Source organism: Anopheles maculipalpis, chromosome 2RL (genome assembly GCF_943734695.1).
Source record: "Anopheles maculipalpis chromosome 2RL, idAnoMacuDA_375_x, whole genome shotgun sequence".
In the NCBI taxonomy this organism is placed as follows: Eukaryota; Metazoa; Arthropoda; class Insecta; order Diptera; family Culicidae; genus Anopheles; species Anopheles maculipalpis.
The window spans coordinates 66,695,725-66,718,230 of NC_064871.1; the positions used below are offsets into that span (position 1 = coordinate 66,695,725).

A 22,506-nucleotide genomic window follows, 5' to 3' on the forward strand; every position below is an offset into this window, starting at 1 on the left:
CTCTAGCTGATTGTATAAACATTTTCTTAAAGAAAATATTCAAAGGAACAAGCTAAAAACATTATTTCCTTCAACAATAATTTTATTTGACAATACTCTCTTGAGTTTGAATTATTTATACATTCAAAGTTGATTTTTATTTTTCTACCAACAACTTAATATTAAATTAACAAAAATGTCCACTTAACAATACTAGTTTTACGACTTATAAACTTGACGCATGGTTGGTATTTTCGTGAGGCGTTCCGCAATGTCCGGTGGTAGCTTGAAGCATCCTCTGACGTAGAGATACTACAAAACCAAATGGAAGAAACAAGAGTTATTTTGCATGAACCACTCTCTCTCTCCTGCAATCGTTGCTTACTTTTAAGTTTTTACAAAACGTCACCAAATAGTCTAGACAATGCTCCGTCAGCAGTGGACAGTTGGCTAACTTTAGCGTGCTGATGCGTTTCAGCTGAATGGCGATCTCCTTCACACAGTTGTCGTTGATGTTGGGACACTCGCTTAGATCTAGATACTCTAGCGCAGGACACGACGCTACCAACCGTTCAACTCCGGCCTCAGAAATCTAAGAAAAAACCAAACCAATCGAGTTAGAGCCCATAGCAACAGCCTTCAAAATCGCTCAACTTGCCTGATGACACCGCGATAAGCTTAGTTCCTTCAGCTCGGTAAACCGGAATCCATACCGTAGCGCAAAATCCGTCATGCGATAGCACCCGGAAACTTTCAGCACGCGCAGCTTCTTCAAGCGATCGATCGCGAACGTTTCCTCTACGTCCCAGATTGAGAACGTTTTCTCCGGCAGATCGATCCCGGTGAACCCAGCATCAGTTAGCTTCGTGAGGGAGAAGAACGCATGAGTCGAAAGGGAAGAGAGGGTAAAAAAAGACACGTTTAGAAACGTCACGTTTCGTTCGGAAATGCTTCGCTTCCGTTCCCCGCACAGATGTGACCGTTTGAGGTGTTAATTACATGAGCAACACGTTAGTAAGTTAGTCCGTGTCCAGTACCTTCGTGCTGCGCTCAATATTTAAATGCTCCAGATTAACAAGATTGCAGAAGATGTACTGCGCTGACCAGTCGGTCATGCAGGTCGACGAGCCACCGATGTTCAGCACGGTGAGGTTGGGAAAGTTTGCACCAATCTTCACCACACACTCCTCGTCCAGTGTGTCCAACAGCTCCAGATGGAGCTCCTTCAAGATCGCACGGTTGCTGTGCGCGGCCCCATCGATGATGCCATGCTTTGACATTCGGATACAGTTGGAAAGGTTCAGCGTTTCTAGGTGCTGCAGTCGGAATATCTGTTTGATGCCATAGTCCGAAATGCCCCAGCAACCGGTCATGACAAGGACCCGCAAGCCTGTTATGTATCGAACGATCTGCTCCAAACAGAAGTCCGTAATACCCGTCGAGCTGGTCACATCCAGAAAGCGAAGATTTGTCTGTCTTCGGAATAGATCGATGATTGCGGGCTCACGGGTGGGCATCTTCTCGAGATAGGTCAGGCTAAGCTCGTCCAGTAGTAACCCTGTTGCGTCTGCTAACCCTCGCAGGAAGATGTCATCCACCGGAATGCCACTAATATTAACCGATCGTAGCACGTACTGTCGGCGCACGATAAACTTCTGGATGCAGCTGAGCAGAAACATCTTACGGCTGGTTTCCACCTGCCGGAAGCAGTTTGAAAAATCCACCCGTGTCAGATTTGGCATCATCTCCACCATCGACTCGAACTGTAGCTGGCTGAAGTTGTTTTTGGCAAGCGACAGTGTCTCCACGCCCGGAAAGTCGATCGTGTACAGACCGTTGTCGAAGAATTTCCACGTGCGGAACAGATCGTCTCTTAGCAGATCGCACTCAACGAAGCGTGCCACTCGTAGGTTAGGCATATGCTTGAACAGCGAAATCACACGCTCCCTCCAGATCATACACTTCTCGAACGTGATCTCGTGCACAAATGGACCATAGTTTTGCCAGAACTTGCTTTGTACGTTTAGTTTCACTCTGGACAACTTTATCAGCGGATACTTCCGATCGGCGAGGATGAGATTCTTGACAGGTGGCTTGAAATCATCGAAATCTACCCCGACCAGATGGAGAACCATTTGCTCCGCGAATCGGCAGTACTTGGACGCTTCGTACCAACGGCTGCAGACGAAACATGCCGATCGACGATCACTTGGCGAGAGGTACTTGAATATCTGCACGACCAGCTAGAAACGCACAATTTTGTTGTTGTTTTATTCGTGCTTTTGGAACTTCTCTGGTCCCTCGAAAAACTTACTTCAACGGGCAACAGCTCGAACTGGGGCCGAAATATTGGCAACGGTTTTCTGTGGTAGCGCATCCTTGATCACGCTCTGTTTGCTGGCTACTGAACTGTAGTATCGATCGTCGATTAAATAACATCTGTCTTGATCTGATGAGATCGCGTCGGCGTCGGATCGAACAAGGAAACAAGCAAATGCCGCCATGTGCCGATGGCGTACGATTGAGCGCTCAAAATAAAAAAAAATTGAGAGATCCAATAGAAAAGCACTTACACCGAAAGCGATCGAACAAATGAACTATTGGCATGTTTGAAATTGCCGTTTGCCTACTAACGCGTCGATGGTAGTGGTGGCGGTTTTTGGGGAAAGCGATCTTTGTTTTCGATGCTTTGCAGCGCCTATTTTGAGGACAATCCTTGGCAGTGACAGTGCGGATGAAATGCCGAGGTGCTTTCCCTTTCCAAATAATCTCACCGCGCAATGTGTATTTTAAAATTGTGTACGGTTAAGGGAATTAATGACAGAAAGAAGAAGAAAAAAACATCAAACACAAATCAGACATGTCCCACTAGCTTACCTTGGTACACGACTGGAGGTTTAAGTTACGGAGTTCCTGCGAGTAACAGCACAGATACTGTAGCGAAGTGTCCGTAATGGTCGCATTACTATCCAGATCGAGCACTTGGAGATTTTTGAACATCAGCACAAGATAGTACATCGTGTAGTCGCTGAGCGTGCACAAGAGCGAAAAGTACGCCTCATCCATTGGCCGCGCTCGCTTTCCGATAATACCCACCCGCATGCCATAGTCCGAAATACGTTCGCAGCTCGAAACGTCCAGCACTCGCAGATGCTTAAGCGTGTGCAGATCCTGTACACCTTCGTCCGAAAGCAACCAGCAACGGCGCAGCTTCAAAACCTCCAGCAGTGGACAACTTTCTACGATCAACTGCAAACACACGTCGTTTACACCGATCGACGATGTCAGATCGAGATGGGTGAGACGTGTCTGCACACTGAAGAACTTCAAAATTCCCGGATCCTTCAGCGGAATGCGATCAGTGTAGGTGACGGTAAAGTGCGTAAGGAACAGACCATTCATCTCCGCCAGCAGATGCCAAGCGACGTCATCAAAGCAGGGAATGTCGCTGATGTTAAGTGCCTTCATGAAGAGCCGATTTTTACTGACCAAACGTAGAACACGCGATATCATGGTCATGCGACGCGATAGATACAGATTGATGAAACAGTTCGAAACATCAATCGACTCCAGCGCTGGTGCTGCTTCGATGAATCGCTCAAAATGGTACTCGTTGTAGTAATCGCACGCAGCCAACGAAAGGTGTTTCAGGTGTGGCAAAGAAAAGGGAAACATCGGTTCATCCGTGCTGTAATCAAGCGTCCAGTGCTTAAACAACTCATCGCACTGCATCAGCTCAAGCCGCTCTAGCATCGGTAAATTCTTCATGATCGTGATAAACTTCTTCTTGCGTATCAGACAGCAGCGCAACGTTAGTTCCCGTATGTACATTCCACTATTTAACCAGAAGTCACTGTGCTTGGTAAACTCCACGAAAGTGAACGTAAGGTACGGGTAAGTTCTCATCGGTTTCGAGAAGTACTTAATCGGACCCTCCTCATCGTTAAACTCGATGCGATCGAAGTTGAAGTACATTCGCCGTTGAAACGGCTCATAGTAGTGAGCTGCCTCGAACCATCGGCGACAGGTTTCGCTCGCTGCCAACCGATCGCTAGCATTGAGCTGCTTGAAGATTTTCAGGATCAGCTCCATTGGCAGTAGATCGTACCGGGCGATAAATCTTCCATCGCAGCTAAACGGTTCCATCCAATCGCAGTACTGCACCGGCAGACTCACACTCTCTTCCACCGTTGGTTTCCACTGTACGTCCGGAAAGAGCGTGAAAATGCTATCTCTTTTACGCTTTTCCTCCAATGTTTCCACCTTTGCATCGGGTTTCTTCTTGGAAGATCCGGATGATGAAGACGACGACGCCGATTTCGTTCCACTCGATGCGCTTGGCTTTCGATTACTCCCGGACGCTTTTTGCTCCGAATAGAGCTCGACATCGTTTTCCATCCCACTAACCATAGGTTGATCGAGTGATTTTGATCGAGACAGCATCCTGTCCGACTTCCCTTTAGCGGGTGGCTTTCGCACTGGTAAGAAAACACTCACGGGACACACAAAATCCATCGCGTCTTGATGCATGCGGATGAGATGATGTTGGCGCTCTGTGCTGCACTGAATTGCCCAGCACAGTCCGGCAGTGGTAGAGTATTATTTTAGATCCTTTTTCCCCGATTCCGATCGCGATCGAACCGAACGATCGCGATCGAATGCAGTTATGCAACTGGTTTTGCGTTGCTATCGAACTTGCTGTTGTGATAATATGCAATGCCGAAAGGAAAGCAAAAGTGTTTACGAACGGTGGTGACATCAGGCCAAAGTTGATGGGAAAGTATTGCAGTTGAGGGTTGATTTTACACCGACCATCGAACATTGAATTGCATACTTTTGGGGCAAATTGTGATAAGAGGCACTTTTTAATGTTTTTTTTTTTCAGATCTTTCCATTCCTTTTTTAATTAGAGATGGCCAAAAACTGAGTTTCCCCCCTGGGGTTTTCTGATATCATTTTAAACGTATAACCAGCACATTATGGCCCAGTTTACTCTATGCCGATATAATATTTATTAGAATATTTTTCACTTAAGGTTCTTAATTTTGAATAGGACATTTTGTTCTTGGATCATGGATCATGCCGGCCATCTAATAGCTTACGAAACTTGCTGATACCACGTAGTTGGATAGTCAGTCGACAAGTATTAGGTATGGACAAGATCCATTTGGCTATTTTCACATTAGTTTTGTTTAAATTGACATTAACGGAGAGGCCATCTATTAATCTACATCTTTCTGGTCAATTGGCCTACTTAGTGAGGAGTTCGTTCCGTTCCTTCAATCGAACGATCGAGGCTTGGTTGCACAAATTCACAAATTGTCTCTATTGAGGCCCCTGGCAGACGTCACCTACGCCCATAGGTTAATCCGCCACTTAGGAAGGTCCTTGATCCTTGATATTGGGTTGGGTAGATGAGAAGACTAGACTGACAACTCCTGCACAGACAGACACTGTGACGCTTTTCATTTTTTGTTGAAGTAAGTTCAAAGAACCTCAACCGAGTATGCCCGGGATAAGGCAAGGAATAAGGAGGAAATGCCTTATAAATATGATTATAGAATTTGTTCAACACAAGCGTTGTGAACAATACGGCACTGGACCGTCATAATTAATTATAAATAAATAAAAATAAGTTCAAAGAACCTAACAGGTAAGTTTCGTTCCGTTTCGAAAAAAATAGAACTTTCCCATCACTATATCTACTACATGGTACTACTGTAAAATAGTGACGTGCGTGTAATTGCACGCACTTATGAAATTGATGACTTATAGAAAATAATCCAGTATTAAGATGAGGAGGTCCCTACCCATTTGAGCGTACTGGGAAGCAGATAAAAGGACTTTTGGAGTTCACATCTATCCCACCTGATCTCACAATATTGGTAACAGTCATACTATCGTGAATCCATTTTTCCTGAGATCGTGAATTCCAGAGAATCTAACCTTAGTTATTTTGCAATAATTGCTAGCTTTCGTGTTACATCGTATACTTTATTTTGTATCTTAGTTTATTTCTGATTGAGCCTTCGTGGCAGCGATCGCATTCCTTCTATCTATTCACAAGATAACCTACTGGGAAGCTTCTGCGTCTCATTCCGACATGCCTGTAACAAGAATAATAATACAGTTCATTATACATTGAAGTACGTGCATGACAGCAAACAGAGCACACTAAACGCTAGACATTTGGACACTTGCACAAACTGGAAACACTTTGACACCAGACACAATCCAACAGGACAACATCGACTAACACTTGGGTATATTACGTAGTGTGGCAATTTTCTTCAACCGTTCCGGTGCATCTTTCGGTATTTTGTTACAACCGCGTATGTACAGATATCGGAGCGCTTTCGCATACTGTACAAGCGCGTCCACACTGGCTCCAGTAATCAGAGGCAACCGTACAAGCTTCAACGAACGAAGCCTCAAAAGGTTCTTCGCGAGTGCCTCTACGCATTTGTCGTTGACGTGAAAACAATCGCTCAGATCTATTTGCTCCAGTGCGGGACAGTTTCGTGACATTGCCTCGATCCCTGGTTCGGAAATCTAAAAAACAAAAATCACGGTTTATCAGTGTCAGATGAGCTGGACGGCACTCGACCATTACCTGTACACAGTGGGCAAGGTTAAGTTCACGCAACTCTCGGAATCGGAATGAATGTACCAGCGTGAAATCGGTCACTTTGAAGCATCCGGACAGCTGAAGCTCCTGCAGACTGCGCAGTTCGCTGATGGAGAACGTTGTCTGTGTGTCCCAGATCTCGATCACCGCTACCGGAAGATCTTCACCTGTTAGCCCAGCATCGGAGATCTATATTTTTAACAGACCACAGAACAAATTACAATCCTTCTTTGGGAATAATAGGTTTAAACTCACCTTAACGCATCCATTTAGTCGCAGAATGCGAAGACACTTTAGATAGCAAAAGAGAAACTGTACCGACGTATCGTTCATACAATCCGAACCACAAAAATCGATCACGGTGAGATTGAGCAGCGTTAGGCAAATCTTCAGGATCACGCTATCCGTTAATCCGGGCAACATGCTAAGGTAGAGCTGGCTCATGCAATCCCGTCGTTTGTCAACAATCGCCTTCATAAATCCTCGATCACTGATCTTGTCACAGTCGGATAGATCGAGCACTTGCAAACGATCAAGCTGGTAGATTGATTCCACACCAAAGTCTGTCAGCAGCCAGCATCCGTTCAGCTTGAGTGTCTTCAGCATCCGAAGCGAGGTAGAAATTTCGATCAAGGCGAAATCTGTGAGGTTCAAGAACGAGGACAGATCTAGGTGTACGATGGCGGACTGGCAGCGCAGTATATCGATAATGCCCGGATCCTTGATCGGTGCTCGCTCGAAAAACGATAGACTAATCTGACTTAACGACATGTTTTCGATCTCGGCAAATTGCTTCAAAAACAGATCGTCATACATGGTGTAGCTGAAATCGACCGATTGGAGCTTCTTTTTGCGCATCTTCATGATCGCCAGTATGGTGGTAAGAATTTTAACCCGCGTCGGAGCATCAATCTGCTTCAGACATTTGGATATTTCCAGCGCACAAATGTTCGGCCCCATCGCGACAAGATAGTAAAGCTGGTCCACCGTAAACGCGTTACTCTTGCGCAGTGCTAGCTTGCGCAAGCAGCGACACACTGGCTCAATACGTTTCAACTCAACCGAGGTCCACGTTTTGAAGAACTCGTCCGCTTCCTCCAGCACGAGACACTCCAGAAAGGGCAACCGTTTCAGGATCATCGTGAGCTTCGATTTTGTCAGCGTCACACAGTTGCAGAACGTAATCTCACGAATGTTCTCACCAAACACGTCCCAAAACTCGCTGTACCCGTTGAACTGGACCCGGGTGAGCTTGATGTTGGAAAAGCGCCGAAAGCTACGCAAGAACAGCGCGATCGGTGGTGTCCCATCGCAGATGCTCACCTCCTCAAAGTGAAAGCACACCTCGTCGAGAAAGTCCCGATAGCCCATCGCATCGAACCAACGCTTGCAGGTGAGGGCCGCCGAGTCTCGATCCATCGAGTTGAGAAAGCGAAATATGTTCAGCAGGATCTGAGCCGAAATGCGAATTATAAATAAGGTACCTCGAACAGACGAGCGACACGAATTTTGCCTAGGATTCTTACCTCCATTGGAAGATTGTCAAACCCGGTACGGACACGCGGTCCCTTCAAGTTGATGTAAAACACATCATCATGAAAGGGAAACTCGCGATCATCGACTTCCTCGATCGGTTCCTGTGGCACAACCTCATCCTCCTCACTTTCTTCTTCCTCTTCGTAGTAGTCGCCCTCCTCGCCGTGTCCGAACCCATAGTAATGCAGATTGAACCAACTCTCTATAGACATCTCCATCCTTACGCCAAAGAAACTGCAGGAAATTGTTCTTACGAGAGCTTACGATCGAGAGCGGACAGCAACGCCGTTCGGATGCAAGTCACAACTGCCACTATAGTGGTGCGACACCTTTTCTACTATTCATTTCCGCCTTCGAGCGAACGATTAATCGATCTATTATTAATACCGCACGATCGACGACCCGAGAACGCGTGGGGCTCGCGTCCGAGACATTGACTTTGCACCGGCCGCTAAAGAGCGCATGCGCGAAAGCATCGTCGTTAATCGCAGAGGTTTTGCGTAAGGATCACATTTTGTTTACAAACAAAAATGGCCTCATCCCGTGGTCATCGATCGCTCATGTCGAGACAAATTTCGTAACATACTTCACGATGCAACGACTATTGCAACATTCATTGTTTGGGGGTTCTAAAAAAAGGATTCGACGTTTGGTATTGGTTTTTTTTTATTGATGTTGTTGTGGTTGTTGGTTGTTGTTATCCTTAGCAGTAGTAAAATAGTACGTATTCTTACTCGCTAGATGCGCCCCCCGAACTCCCTACCATTCAACGTAGACCGCTTTCAGCGATGGAAGATGCGCGAGGCGCTGGCGAGGTTTTTTCACCCGGCGACAATCGCTTACGTGAAGAAACTGTAGGAAAACTTCAAGCGCATGAGGAATTGTGACCAGAGCGGCTGTAAACAGCCGTACACGGAAACGGACGAAACGGTGCACTAGTACGCTTAGACTACGGGAACGAAGCTTACCTTCAAGTAGCTACAGTTTCGTCCGATTATCTCCAGACAGGCGTTCGTCAGCAGGGGACACTTGTTCACCTTCAGTGTGCGCAGTCGCTTCAGGTTAGCCGTGAGCATCTCGATGCAGTTATCGTTCACTAGCGGACACTCGCTGATGTCGATGAATTCTAGCGCCTTTGCACTTTGGCTTAGCACGGCGATGCCGTTCTCTGATACCTGTAATAATAAGAAAACGGTTACACTTTCATCGCTTCACACTCTTTCTCTTTACGAGCACAAGCAAATGAACACTCTTTCTCAACCTGATAACAGCGCGCCAGATGGAGTTCCTTTAGCTCGGCCAACTTGAAGGCGTTCTGAAGCGAGAGATCCGATATACGATAGCAACCGATCAGGTTTAGGGAGCGTAGCTTAAACAGACGATCGAGCGGAAACGTTTCTTCCTGATCCCAGGTGATCATCGGTTTGACGGGCAGATCAATCCCGGTCAGACCGGAATCGGTTAACTTTGTGCAGCAGTACAGATTCAATTGCTTGAGTGACACCAGATAGTAGTTGATGTACTGCATGGTGGCATCAGTGGCCGCGTTGGGACTGTTGCTCAAGTCGAGCACCTGAAGCATCTCATAGTTTAACGTCACCTGTATTAGCGAGTAGTCGCTCAGCGTGGGTAGTTCGCACAGGTACAACTCTTTCAGATTCTTCACCTTCCGCCCTATTACACCACGGTACATGGCATGATCCGAGATACGGTAACAGTTGGACAGATCCAGCACCTCCAGATGCTCCAAATTCACTATGTTCATAATGCCATCGTCCGTCACGAGAATGCATCGTCGCAGTTTGAGTGTTTTGAGCTTTGGAAGGCAGGTCGTGATCAGTTCCATCACTTCATCGGTAATACCAAGCGAGGAGGTCAGATCCAGATGCACCAGATTGTTTTGCCGCACAAGAAAGCTTATAAACCCAGGCGCTTTTATCGGATGCCGGCCAACCTTCCACTCAAGGTCCTGTGTGATATTTAGGTCCGGTTGACGGCGCAACAGATCGATGATCGCGGCCGGAATCTTATCGCAAAACGTCATGCTGAACGTTTCCAGACTCAAACCATCAATCATCGACAGTGTGCTAAGGCAGATGTCGTCGATCGCTAGCGTCCCATTGAACTTTAGCGTCTGCAGCTGGAACTGGTGCATGTTGATGAAGCGCATGATGTGCTCCACCATCGCAACCCGCCGATGGGAAGCGATCATCTTGAAGCAGTTCGAAAGGTCCAAATGCGCAATATTTGGGGCGAGCGTCATCAGCTTGTTAAAGTGCAGCTCGTCCAAAAAGTCATTGTTCGTAAGCGACACATCGATCAGGTCCGGCAGCACAAAGTGAGACTCGCAGCAGCTGTTGCGCTTCTCGAAATACCACGAACGAAACAGTTCGTCGCACTGCTCTATTTTGAGCTGGCGCAGATTTGGCACGTTCTCCAAGATGTACAGCAGCTCCGTATCCTTGATCAGACAGTTCTTTATCGTCAGCTCGACCACATGCTCTCCAAACAATGGCCAGAACTGGCTGTTGCCGTAGAACGTGCACGATTTGATCGAGATCCGCGGGAAAATGCGAAACGCGCCGAGAAAGTTCTTGATCGGTGGTTCGTAATCGGTGAAGTTGACGTTGGTAAACTTGTACACGATACGCTGGCTGAATGGCAGATAGTAGTGGGCCGCCTCCATCCACCGGTGGCACGTTTGACCGCACGCTAGCCGGTCATCGACGGAGATTTGTTTCATCACTTTCAACAGTAGCTAGATCAGGAAAATGAATTCAACGGCATTATTCACTACTTTATAGGTCCCAAAGTACCAAAAGTACCTTCTTGTCGATCACTTACCTCCATTGGAAGATAGTTAAAACCCGTAAAAACCTCAGGCTCTGGTGTTGGTTCTTTTGCTACAATTTTCGGCAACTCCTTCGTAACCTCTTCGATACCATTTTTGTGCCCTTCCTGGTCAATGTTTTGCTTCGGAAAGGGTAGGGTGAGCATTTCAACCACCGGTGCCGGAGGTTCTACAGGAGTATTGTGATTTTTGGCAATGAAGAAATCCATCACTTTTTACACTCTGCCCTCTGTGCTCTGACTTCACTAGACTTTCGGGAAACGTCCTAATCGCTAGAACTCACTCAAGTAACTGGCGCTGGTTGAAGCGATGGCCGAACCCGCCATCATCGGAAGGTAATCCCAAGCTTCCACCATGATGAGTAGTAGTGCCAATTAAAAATAAACCGGCTAAACGGAAAGGGGTGAAGCAGATACGTATGTTTGCTTGGTACGTTGCCAAAAAAGCGAAATCGATGCGAATGTAAAAGCTCCGATTGACGGGGACCGGCTAGCCATGGGGGAGTGTTTTGTTCGCACATTACATGGCTTCAAGGCGTGCGAAATAGCGTGGCCGTTCAGTGAAAATAACAACAACCGTTTTCGCTTCTTGTCGGATACATTTGAGTTAGAATGTTACTACATTTGGCGGCAACATTAAGCACGCAGGATTATCTCATCTTCCATCTGTGTGTGTAATATTTGCTAAAAAGAAATGTTCAAGAATTTTGGCCATCACAGCAATAAGGCGAAAGTATCGCAGTTCGTCAAACGGTAGGACCGGTGTTCAAATCTCATCTTTCTAAGCTCAAACAGCTAAGAATCTTGTTCTACGAAATAAGGTTTATTTCACCATAGAAAACTCTCATTTCAGGATTATTGTACCAGCACCGTTGACATCCAAGCTCCGGAAAAAACGAGTAAAAGGCAATGCAAAAGTGCATTACTGCTGTGAGATCAAAAGGAATGACTCTAAGTCCGACAGCGACGAATTTAACGGTAAGCAGAGGACCTCCAAGTAGCTAAATCCGATAGACATGTAAGCAGTAGCTAAATGATGCATGTAAGTTCTATGGTGTTTGAAAATCAACATTAAAATTTTGCATTGGATCGAAATGGCACAAAAAGTTCCGCCGAGTACCGAATTATTCTAACGCTTCAGGAAGAACTAAATATAATGAAATGGATCCATGATATGAAGCGTCATGGATTCCCTTTCATCGCCTATCCGTAGTTAAAGCGTTCCTCGATAAGAATCTCCACAAAAAATCGTTCGTAAAGAACAGACCAAGTAAATATGTAAAATATTATAATTATCTTTTATTATTATCTTTTATCTTTTTTTAATTATTATCTTTTTGTCGTAACTTAAAATGCGATTTTAACGTATGCATTCAAAGTTTATTCAGATGCATGATCAAAATTAGACTATTTTATCAAATCAAACCTGATTTTGACGACGCAATTATTTAGATGGATTCTCTTCTTCGAGTTGATCTAGCACATTGCGATCGGACGGTACTGAAGCACACTTAGGTTGGCTACTTGGGATCCCCGAGAATCGCCCCAAACTCTACTTCTCTATGCGTTTCTAGGCTCCTACACTAGCAACTTTTCCTACTTCAGAAAGGCCTGAATCTGATAGATATTTGCCCGTTAATATTCGTCCGACAGGAAGTGTGACACAACGGCCAACTTTTTCTCGAGCCCCGGATTGATTACTGTCATAGCTTATGTAAATTAATAGAAAAAGCTCTCAAATTTTGACAGCATGTTGTCGATTAGATACAATGACCACTGACCGGTGGACTGCTGACACCAGGTGACAGCGGAGGCGCATGAAAAATCGGAACATTTTTTCGTTTACGTTATCTCAAGTTCAATATACTCAAGTTAATAAATAAATAAATGTATTTTTCATTCCTGGAGTTCCATGATGCTTGTCAATCTGACAATGTGGATTGAAATAAAGTGTACAATAATTGGTAATTAGATGCGGCGGATTTGAAAGTGTACCATCATTGGATGTTTTAGTGTGTATCAAAAACAATGTTTCTTGATTTCATAAACAGTTTTTCTGCCTAAATAGAAAATCTATAGCATTTTGCCATCGAAAATGATGGATCCTAGATGTACATTGTGTAAAAATAGTGGTTCTGTTGGTCTCAGACATATGAAATTATTAGTTATTCTACAAAAACAATATTGTATCTAGTTTTATGTTTGAATACTCCAGTTCACGTGCCAGCAAACGGTCAACAAATGAAACGAAATGTCAATTTTGAATTTTGAATTTTGACTTTGACTTTACGGCACAGTTTGACATCCAGCAGATCGATGAAAATTGTAAACAAACCCACGAGTTGTTGATCAATTCACGGCCGGTGTGCGTATTGCAGGTGTATCGCATAAGACAATTTAATTTTAAAACAATGTTCCACATAGCTCGTGCTCCATTGTTTAGGTAAGCATAACTGTAACGTTTCACTAGTACTAAATAACTAATTCTTCTTTCTTGGGTACGCATGTGTCCGGCATGCATTTTATTTGTGCAGATTACATAAGCCACAAAGCATTCGGCTTCTGTTGTCGTGCAATGGCTTTTCGTCCGATTCAAACTCTCCCGGCGATGGAAACGATAAACCCAAGACTCAACCGGCCGCTCCTGCACGTAAAGCCGAAAAAAGTGAAGAAGAAGGAAAAAAATCATCCGCTGCCCTTAACCGGCTGAACGAACTGCTTGCCATGATGAACACCGACAACGAGCTGAAGCTCGTCAAGAAGGTTGATCTGCCGCGCCCAAAGGCAAAAAAATCAAAGGACAAAAAAGCTTCCGACTCGGATTCGGATTCCGATGACGATGAACGACCGAAGGATCTTGCTCAGGCAACACGCAAAGTTGCGACGGCGCTGGGAGGTGATGCGAAGCGTACAGAATCGGAGCTGCTTTCGAAACTGCTCGGAACAACGAGCCCGGCCGCTGGTGAGAGTAATCTGACGGACATTATTACTGGCATGACAGTTGATAAAAGCACCAAGAAGCAAACCACCGAAAGTGATCCATCGCGTAGCACTTTGGTGAAGAAATCGATTGATTCCAAGCGGGCGAAGCAAAGGCGTCCCGCGGAAGATGGAGATCAGGCACCACCAAAGGAACGTTACGAGCGAAAGCGCTTTAGCGTAAAGCAACCACCCCAAACACCGGGTGGTCCGGGAAGTGTGAAACTGTTCGATGAGGAACCGTTGGGTATTTTTACGGATCTTGCCTCGCTTAAGGAAAGTCCGGACAAGCTTCACACTTGGCAGAAGCTGCACGAACGCGAACTTCGGCTGGCCGTAACGCATCCACCGGCGAATTACTTCCAAAAGATGGCACTCTGGACTGAACAGGGCAAACTTTGGAAGTTCCCCATTAACAACGAGCAGGGTCGGGAGGAGGAAGCGCAGGTTGCATTTACCGAACACGTCTTCCTGGAGGAACATCTGGAGCCGTGGTGTCCGCGGAAAGGTCCGATCCGACACTTTATGGAGCTGGTGTGCGTGGGTTTGTCGAAAAATCATTACATCACGGCGCAGGAAAAACGGGACCACATCTTCTGGTTCCGGGACTACTTCGAGCAGAAGAAGGAAATACTGAAGGACATTATCGTGGCGGAGAGTAGTGGTGGTAGTAAGACGAAGGAGATTGAACAATAAATTAGTGTTGTGCGAATCTGATTCAGATTCATTAATCGGAATCCTTGATTCAAATGACTCTTCAATTAAAATTCATATGAATAAAGCTTGCTAAAAAATTCATTTAACACAATACTACAATAAACCTAAAAGAGTACATCGTAGAGTTTCGTCGAACATGCACAAACAGGTATAGATTTTGGATTGTTTTATTTTTTTTTATTTCGAAAGTTGTTTCTACAACGATTTAATGTGTTGTATTTTTCTTTCGCCCGTAGTTGCGGGACACAGTGGTCGGTAAGCAAACAGAAACGTTCAACGTATAGGAAATGCGTGTGCGCACATAATTTGCCTACCGATCCTACCGTGCAGATGGTATCGCGCTTGTTACACGATCGTGTCTGTCTTTTGCAGTATTTATAATATAACGATCCTAAATAGTGCGTGGTGCAATGAGATAGAATTTTAAATTAAAAACGATACATGTGCAATCAAATGGACCTAATAAAAATGCAACGAAAATGCAGCCTATCTTAACACAAGCTTACGCGTATCGTCGTGATCGAAACACCAACTTGTGCGCAAATGAGTTTTCTTTTTCCATGTGTTAAAAAGGAAGACGCGAAACGTGGATGAGTATAAAAAATGGAGGCGTGCAAAACTTAACCTAATCTAGCAGCAACAGTAAACAAGTGTGGGCAGCTATGGAATGGAGAAATGCATTCTGCACCATTCCCTCCATCATCTTAGAATAGTAGAATACGTTTTTCGACCGTCTTTCGACAGATGGGACAGCCATCGATTTGATCACCGCACATCTGACACGTTCCATGGCCACACAGGAAAACCATATTTTTAATGCGATCGAAGCAAACCGGGCACATAGTCTGTGTGGTAAGGAAAGAAAGTAGGATAACGGGTTAGAATTTCTAACATCAACAAAGAAGCGCTCAGTACGAATGGGGAAACTCACCTGCTCCTTAATATCCTGTAGCTGTTGTTGAAGTTTTTGAAAATCGTCCACCAAATTCAAATTGTTCGGCGCTACACCCGAAGCGCCCGTTGTGTTGTTGGTCGTTGTGAGGGGTGTTGTGTTGCTGCTGGATGAGCTACCACCGCCCGTCAGCAGTCCATTGTTACCCAACACCCCCGTTGAACTTCCCGCAGCCATTGAGCTGGCGTTCGGTGACATGGTGTTGTTCATGGCAACGCCAAGGCCTGCCTTGTTCGTACCCTGTAACAACTGCTGCTGCTGCTGCTGTTGCTGCGATGCGTTCAGATTGTGCAAAAGATCCTTCTTTCCGTCATCCACGTGATGCTGAATGTTGATGACGCTGCCCTGTCCACCACTACACACGGACAGTGGTACCATCTGCTCGAGCTGTGTACGACACTGGACACACTTTTTCATAATCGGTGCACAATGTTCGCACGCCACCATATGGCCGCACGGTTTAAAGAACACCGATGCCTTCCGATCGGAGCAAACTAAGCACTCGTCGATCTTTTCGCGCGATAAGACCGATTCACGACAGATTAAACACTTTTTGATGCGTGGCCCACAGTTTTCGCAACACACGACGTGACCGCACGGTTTGAACACTGTGTCGCGTTTTTGATCGGAACACAACAGACACTCGTCCAGCAGTCCACTGCTTCCGGCTACCGCAGCACTGCTGCCACTTGCATTGTGATTTACGCTCACGTTTGTGTTCGCTTCACCGGCCGCATTCGGTTGGATCGACATTTTGCTCAAACCCATCAGCAAGTTGGCATCAATCTGTGAATGGTTCAACCCGCTCGTACTGAGCCCACTCGTACCTGGGTTGCAAGAGGATGATGTCGAGGCGGTCGGTTCGCCGGCGCCGTTCGTTCTGAGACCAGCTCGCATCACATTCGGTTGCATACCGGGGCCACCAACGCTAACGCCACTTGCCGAGGCCATATCCATGTCGTCCGTTTTACGCTCGTTATAGCATTTGATCAGCGTTTTGCACAGATTCGGATCGGGGCAAAGGTCCAACGGTGTTTGGAGCTTTCTATTTTTGATCGTCAAATCGGCCCCGTTCGCTGCCAGGAAGCAGGCAATCGATGCCGATGCTTTTTTGTCCGTGTTCTAAAATATTGAAAGAGAATAAGAAAATAAATATCACAATTCAAATTTTTTTAAGACCCCATACATATCCTCCATATATAAATGGAGGTGAATCTTCCTACAAGCCTAGGTTGTCTTGAATATTTAGAATATTTCCTATCTACTTAAGGGCAGTAGCGGATCTAACGGTGGACGGAGTAGACGATCGCCTAGGGCCCAACAGCTGCTTAGTAAAAGGGGTCTGCTATAAGAGATCTCGCATGATCAGGTTTACAATAGTAGCTTCGTAGAAAGGGCCTTGTATAGGGGGCTCAGCATAGGACTAAGTAGTCTTGTGCGAACTGAATAAGAGTGAGTGAGTGATCTATCTAATAAATGATTCAAATAAACTGCTCACATACAGTTTTTACTCGTTATAACGAGCCCCGAAAGAGAAAAACTTTTGAAAAGAATTGCTATTCTCATCACTAGGGGTAAGATCAGCACTTTTGATTTATATATTATATGGACCACAACATACATGTCGCCTAGAACCTCCAAAAACCTTGATCCGCCAATACATAAGGGGACCTCGACCGCGATTTTTTTTGCAGATTTTCATACTCCTTAAATTCCTTAAATACTGATCCTTGCCCTATCAGCTGATTCGAAATATGTGGGTTAGGACTCAAACCTTCATTCTGCTTAGGGTGAAGACGATGAGGCCCTTTAAAAAAAGGGCTTTATACGACTCATCTTCATGCGGGCATCTATGGAATGTTTGCTTTAGTTTACCCGTCTTCGCCCTTACGAGGTAGCACTTCGCCATCACAAGCGCTATCTTCAATCTATTGTACCTGAATGCGCGGAGCTACCGCAAAACCTCATTTCTCACATGTTAGTGAGCAGTTGCTCTTTCCTATTTAAAAAGTAGGAAGGAATTGAATCCCACCAGAGTGTACTACAATCCCATTTTTGATACTTACATTTCTCAAGCCCATTAAAATTTTTCCAAATCCTTCCACATCCTGCAACTGGCGCAGCTGCGAAAGGGTATGATGACGCAGCGCCTCATGCAGCGGTGTGTCCCCATCCTTGTCAGGAATGTTGAGATTTGCACCTTCACGCACCAGCAGCTTCACGATTTGCACGTGCTGTCGCTCAACCGCCAGATGCAGGGCAGTCTGTAGATTTACATTCTGGCAGTCCATGTTTGCTTTGCCCATGCGTACGAGCAGTTCCGCAATATCCACGTGATTATTCAGCGCAGCCAGGTGCAGTGCCGTGTAGCCATCATCCTTGCGCTCTTCTACGATCCAAAGACGGTTAGTTTTCGTAAGCAAAACCTTCATCGCACTTGGATTTCCCTTGAGAGCGGCGTGATGCAGCGCATTGAACCCATTATTATTCGTCAACATTATGTCCGCCCCGTTATCAAGCAACAATGCCAGCATGTTGTCGTGCTCCTTCGAGATCGCATCATGCAGTGGTGTATCACCTTCCGAATCCTGCAGACTTGGGTGACAGTTCAGTTCTAGCAGCGTTTTTACCACATTAAAGTGACCCTTGTTGACGGCAATATGAAGTGCCGTTTGACGGCGTTTGTTGCGTGCGTTTAGATCCGCACCGGCCTTAGCTAGCATTCCCATCACTCCCGGTTCATCGCCGAATGCTGCGTGATGGACGGCTCTATCACCGTCCTTGTCCTCGATCTCCACATCGGCGTTGTATCGGAGCAATACCTCGATCACCTCGAGATGTCCATTCTGGCTAGCCGCTTGCAGTGCGGTATGGCCAGCAAACACACCGTTCACATCGACCTTTACGACCGGTTGTGCTTCGTCCATGCTGGAAGACGAGGGTGTCACATTCTGTCCCGTTGTGCCAGCAAGGAAATTTTCCACCATCGTTTTGTCTCCATTGGCGGCGGCTTTTACCAACTCTTCTGTGGTATCGCCGGATGTGTGCGGTTCGAAGAGCTTCTTCAGTATCGCCGACAGACGTTCACCGTTCGTTGTTACTGCTGTCGCACCATCGGAGGAAGAAGCCTAACGAACGAGTGAGAAATTGGAAACATGATCGGTCAGGATTTGGGTAGAGGAAATTCATGAAGTGCACTTCAGAAGACTTACAACTTTCGTCACGGCCAGGGGATTATAGGTCCAGGATGTGTTGCAAACTTCTACCTTTAGATCGTTGTCGTGATACACCTGTTGCACACGGCCCACTTTGCCCAGTGTCTGCAATAGGAATGAGATTTGTTTAAAAATTAGGTTGTATTCAACTTAAGGCTAATAGAAGTCTGAGTCTAAGATCGTAGGATGTACATTTTTATTTGCCTGAAGTCTGAATGGTTGTTGCTTGATAAGTCAGTCCTCACTAAGGGCGAATGATCTGTATGAGCTTCGGTGTAGGGGTCATAGAACGCCAACATCATTGATGATATCAATATTTAATTATATGTTTTTCCTTTTTATAACTCATAGTAACAAGAAATTTAAATGATGGATTAACCCGTATAAATAATGACTGAATATTCTAGTAGTTTTATTACAACACAGAGAAAATATGTGCTTTGAACGTGTTTAACAGTTTGTTCCTCGCCTAGAACTTACTCCTAGAGTAGATCATAAACCCTCTAGGTTATCGCATGGCCGCAGTCACAAAACCCTTGCTCGACAGACGCAAAGTCGAGGACCGCGCATAAGCCATCCATGATCAATTTGCTTGCGCACAACCCCGGTACGTTCTTTTCTACTGAATGAGGAATTCTCCGCTAATTTTCAGGAAAATCCATGGGAAGAAACATAAAAAAAACCTTTGGTACAGTTTCTAGAGAAAGAAAAAAAGGGTTTCATTGTTCTCCAACGAAAAGATGTTCATTTTCACATCTGTCTATAATAGACACACAAATCCCCTAATTCTAATAATCTGAAGAAACTGGGAAAATTCAGGAGAAAATTAAGAGTAAGTTTCACTATGCTTGACTTTATGACATATGTGTTTCCAAACGTGGCCAGATTTCATTGACGCTGAGGATCAAAATCGTGTCCTTTAACGGAATAAATCTTCATATTGAATCACAACAATGACTTACGAAAAAAAAAACTATTGTATCAGCGATATACGGTCTAGTGCGCACTAAACTAAAACATGCCATAAGAAATAACTCTGTACATGGATATTTCAATTTTCCTTTAAAACCATTTAAAAATTCCTTTGATTTTTCCATCATAAAATTCATAAATAAGCTACCAACACTTACCGGCACCATCGCCTCCGCCCATTCGCCATGTCCGCGCTGCAGTATCTTAATGCGCTCCAGATCGCTACAAATCTTTACGAAATCACCCACCGCAAACAGTTGCGGCTGATTATCAGTGAGCATCATCATCGGCGACGAAACGATCGTCAGCACGGTCGGATTGAATGTCCATCGGTGGGAGCTAGGATAGGCGACCACAATGTCGTGATCCTCGTCAATGCCCACCACCGTACCGGTTGTGCTGAGACACTCAAACATGCCATCGGTCCATCCGCCGTGTCCGTGCTGTAGCGATTGCACAATCTCAATGTCCAGATCCACCGTTACCTGATCACCGATCTGGAAGTTGTTCGGTGCCCGCCCTGGTCCATACTCGCCCAACAGTGGCAGATGATCCCGGTACACGGTCATTCCTTTCGCATCGTTCATCACCTTCAGATCGGCCATGCCTTCGAACCCGACACGGTACAGATTTTTCGCTCCATTGTCCCACACGACATACGCTGCGGAACGAGGCGATGCCGATGACCAGTCCTGGATTTCGTTTACCTTCCCGCGACGCCCATTGCCACCATCCTGATCTTCCCACTGCCAGTCTACACCGCGCACAACACGCGAACTCGGAAATATGCCACGTACTGCAATCTTTTTCGACTTTCGGCGCGGTTCCAGCAGCGTTTTCTCACCACCCGGTGTGGTGATACGGTGGAACCTGTGCCGCAGATGATGCTTGTCGCTGTGATAACAGATCGAGCACAGATCGTAATTGTTACACTCGGCACACTTCCAGCGGATTCCGAAAATGGGTTGTTGCCGGCATGTGTCACACATTGTGCCTTCGTGCTTGATGCCCGTCGGCGCACTGTCGAGGATGCGCAAATCGTACGCACCAGCACATCGATAGTTGGCGGCCGTTCCATTATCCCAAACAACAACTACCTCTTCCTGTGACTCAAAGTTGCGCACCGTTCCGACGTGTCCTTCGCCACCATCCTGCAATGGGTGTGAAAGTAAAGAAGCATTAGCGCATGAGAATTGAAACTTCATCCATCCGGCGCTTAGTATAATCTGATGCCGGAAGAGATTCCCGCTAGGGTACGTGAACCTGCAAACTACTGCAAAATGCAATCAAACTACAAGGCGGAAATCTTCACTGCGGTCATCGTTATCACCTAACAAACCCCCGGTGGTGATCTTGTTGGTGATCTAAACAAAACCACGCGGCAGCAGGGCTGGATGGCGCGATCGGCCCTTATTATTGTTATTATTGTGTCGTAAGCAACTAACGTACTATTTATGCCGGCATCGATCAGACGTCTGGGGCAGATTGATGTTTTCATTTCCGAAACGATCGATTAGACATGAAACGTTCGAACGGCGGCGTTTGCGCAGGAGGGAATATTATTTACGTTTCTAAAAGCCTCATTGTAAAAGGTTTTTGGGGGCACCTTTAGAATGAAAATAATAGGTTTTGAGGAGGTGCATCTTTGGAAAATCTATTATTCTGGAGGCATATTGACAATCTTCAAAACAGCATCATTTTGTCGTTATTGAACTAGTGACAGATAAATCCTCACTTTTCCCGGAAAACAAGTTTTTCATCTGGATTAATGGTATACAAGATACATCAAATAAGAGAAATCGAGTCTTCCAGTTGGTTTGGAAGCCCAAAAATATTTAAGGAAATTATCTCCTATGCGAAATGGATGTTCTCCAAAACAGGACATAAGTTGACAAGGAAGCGAATTCGATTGGGACGATGAAAAATAATGCATTAGTCTTTTTACTATATAATTATGAAACCAACTTAAAATAAAAATCGTTAATATCAGAGATATCTTCGGAATAAACTACGGATTACTCCGCTCTAAACTCCTATATCAACCCTCCGGATTTATTATGGAGTTTAATCCGGTTTTCATACGTTGGAGTCGGAGTAGATTCGGAGTTCCCACCACTAAATTAAACTCCAATCATTAAAAAGTTACGTACAATTTCCATTACACAGGTGGTGTAGCGACTTGTCTACTGCGGAGCTAAGGCTGAGAAAATTGGTCTCACTTGCAAGGGTACCTGCCTAGTTCTCCCCCTCCACTCGGTTTTCCCACTACTCCTAATTAACTCCCGTTTAGTAGACGAGCCATCATCAGGTCCGCCACCAAATGTTCAATGTCGCAAAGGTCTTGCCGCTCGAACCGTGGCAATTGTTTTCTGTGCCAATGGTTGTAGTTGATTGATGAAATAATAAATTTTAAATTAACACACTCTTCTTCACTTTACCAACACACAGACACACACCAAGCGGTGCACATACACTACCATGGACCCCTTATGCGAAGTTTTCTCGTGGCCTTCTTTGCTACTTCATTCTTGTAAGAAATGCTGCTGCTGCTGCTCTGCGCTTTGTTGCCGTGCCTGCGTTTATCTCGTTGTACATACATTATGCTTTTCTTCCCTTTTTGTGAGCGGCCTTCTTCATAAATAATCCCAAAACCGATTTAGCTTCCAGGATGTGGCAAG

The 22,506-nt window shown here is 45.5% G+C and overlaps 7 protein-coding genes across 8 annotated transcripts in view; 2 read left to right on the plus strand and 5 right to left on the minus strand.

Annotated features, from left to right (window-relative positions):
- Window positions 1-22,506, plus strand: part of LOC126556255 (39S ribosomal protein L15, mitochondrial) — a 416,466-nt gene that overhangs the window by 139,734 nt on the left and 254,226 nt on the right. The window lies entirely within an intron of this gene.
- Window positions 1-22,506, minus strand: part of LOC126556015 (maltase A3-like) — a 252,849-nt gene that overhangs the window by 48,658 nt on the left and 181,685 nt on the right. The gene's annotated exons all lie outside the window — the stretch shown is intronic.
- LOC126567398 (uncharacterized) lies at window positions 199-4,377 on the minus strand. Its single transcript, XM_050223620.1, has 5 exons — window positions 2,857-4,377; window positions 1,017-2,222; window positions 638-841; window positions 365-571; window positions 199-291 (listed from the first exon to the last, which is right to left on the minus strand). Exons 1-5 carry the CDS (start codon window positions 4,375-4,377, stop codon window positions 199-201), a joined length of 3,231 nt encoding a protein of 1,076 aa, XP_050079577.1.
- Window positions 6,063-8,376, minus strand: LOC126556001 (F-box/LRR-repeat protein 2-like). 2 transcript variants are annotated; one of them, XM_050211157.1, is made up of 5 exons: window positions 8,134-8,367; window positions 6,863-8,059; window positions 6,593-6,796; window positions 6,252-6,531; window positions 6,063-6,086 (listed from the first exon to the last, which is right to left on the minus strand). In XM_050211157.1, exons 1-5 carry the CDS (start codon window positions 8,359-8,361, stop codon window positions 6,073-6,075), a joined length of 1,923 nt encoding a protein of 640 aa, XP_050067114.1. In that variant the 5' UTR covers window positions 8,362-8,367; the 3' UTR covers window positions 6,063-6,072. The 2 variants fall into 2 exon arrangements, with proteins under 2 accessions (XP_050067114.1, XP_050067115.1); XM_050211158.1 differs by lacking the exon at window positions 6,063-6,086 and having other exon boundaries at window positions 6,212-6,531; window positions 8,134-8,376.
- Window positions 8,862-11,222, minus strand: LOC126555989 (dynein regulatory complex subunit 6-like). Its single transcript, XM_050211144.1, has 4 exons — window positions 10,988-11,222; window positions 9,405-10,901; window positions 9,112-9,318; window positions 8,862-8,995 (listed from the first exon to the last, which is right to left on the minus strand). Exons 1-4 carry the CDS (start codon window positions 11,201-11,203, stop codon window positions 8,903-8,905), a joined length of 2,013 nt encoding a protein of 670 aa, XP_050067101.1. The 5' UTR covers window positions 11,204-11,222; the 3' UTR covers window positions 8,862-8,902.
- Window positions 13,319-14,668, plus strand: LOC126556149 (28S ribosomal protein S31, mitochondrial). Its single transcript, XM_050211370.1, has 2 exons — window positions 13,319-13,436; window positions 13,528-14,668. The coding sequence occupies exons 1-2, from the start codon at window positions 13,405-13,407 to the stop codon at window positions 14,666-14,668; spliced, it is 1,173 nt and encodes a 390-aa protein (XP_050067327.1). The 5' UTR covers window positions 13,319-13,404.
- The window catches only part of LOC126568780 (E3 ubiquitin-protein ligase mind-bomb), a 191,102-nt gene continuing 183,950 nt past the window's right edge, over window positions 15,355-22,506 (minus strand). The window contains exons 3-7 of the mRNA XM_050225406.1: window positions 19,987-20,979; window positions 18,854-18,961; window positions 17,708-18,769; window positions 15,621-16,763; window positions 15,355-15,534 (exon numbers count right to left, since the gene is read on the minus strand). Of these exons, the coding sequence (XP_050081363.1) occupies window positions 15,394-15,534; window positions 15,621-16,763; window positions 17,708-18,769; window positions 18,854-18,961; window positions 19,987-20,979 (3,447 nt within the window). The 3' untranslated portion in view covers window positions 15,355-15,393. The remainder of the gene's footprint in view (window positions 15,535-15,620; window positions 16,764-17,707; window positions 18,770-18,853; window positions 18,962-19,986; window positions 20,980-22,506) is intronic.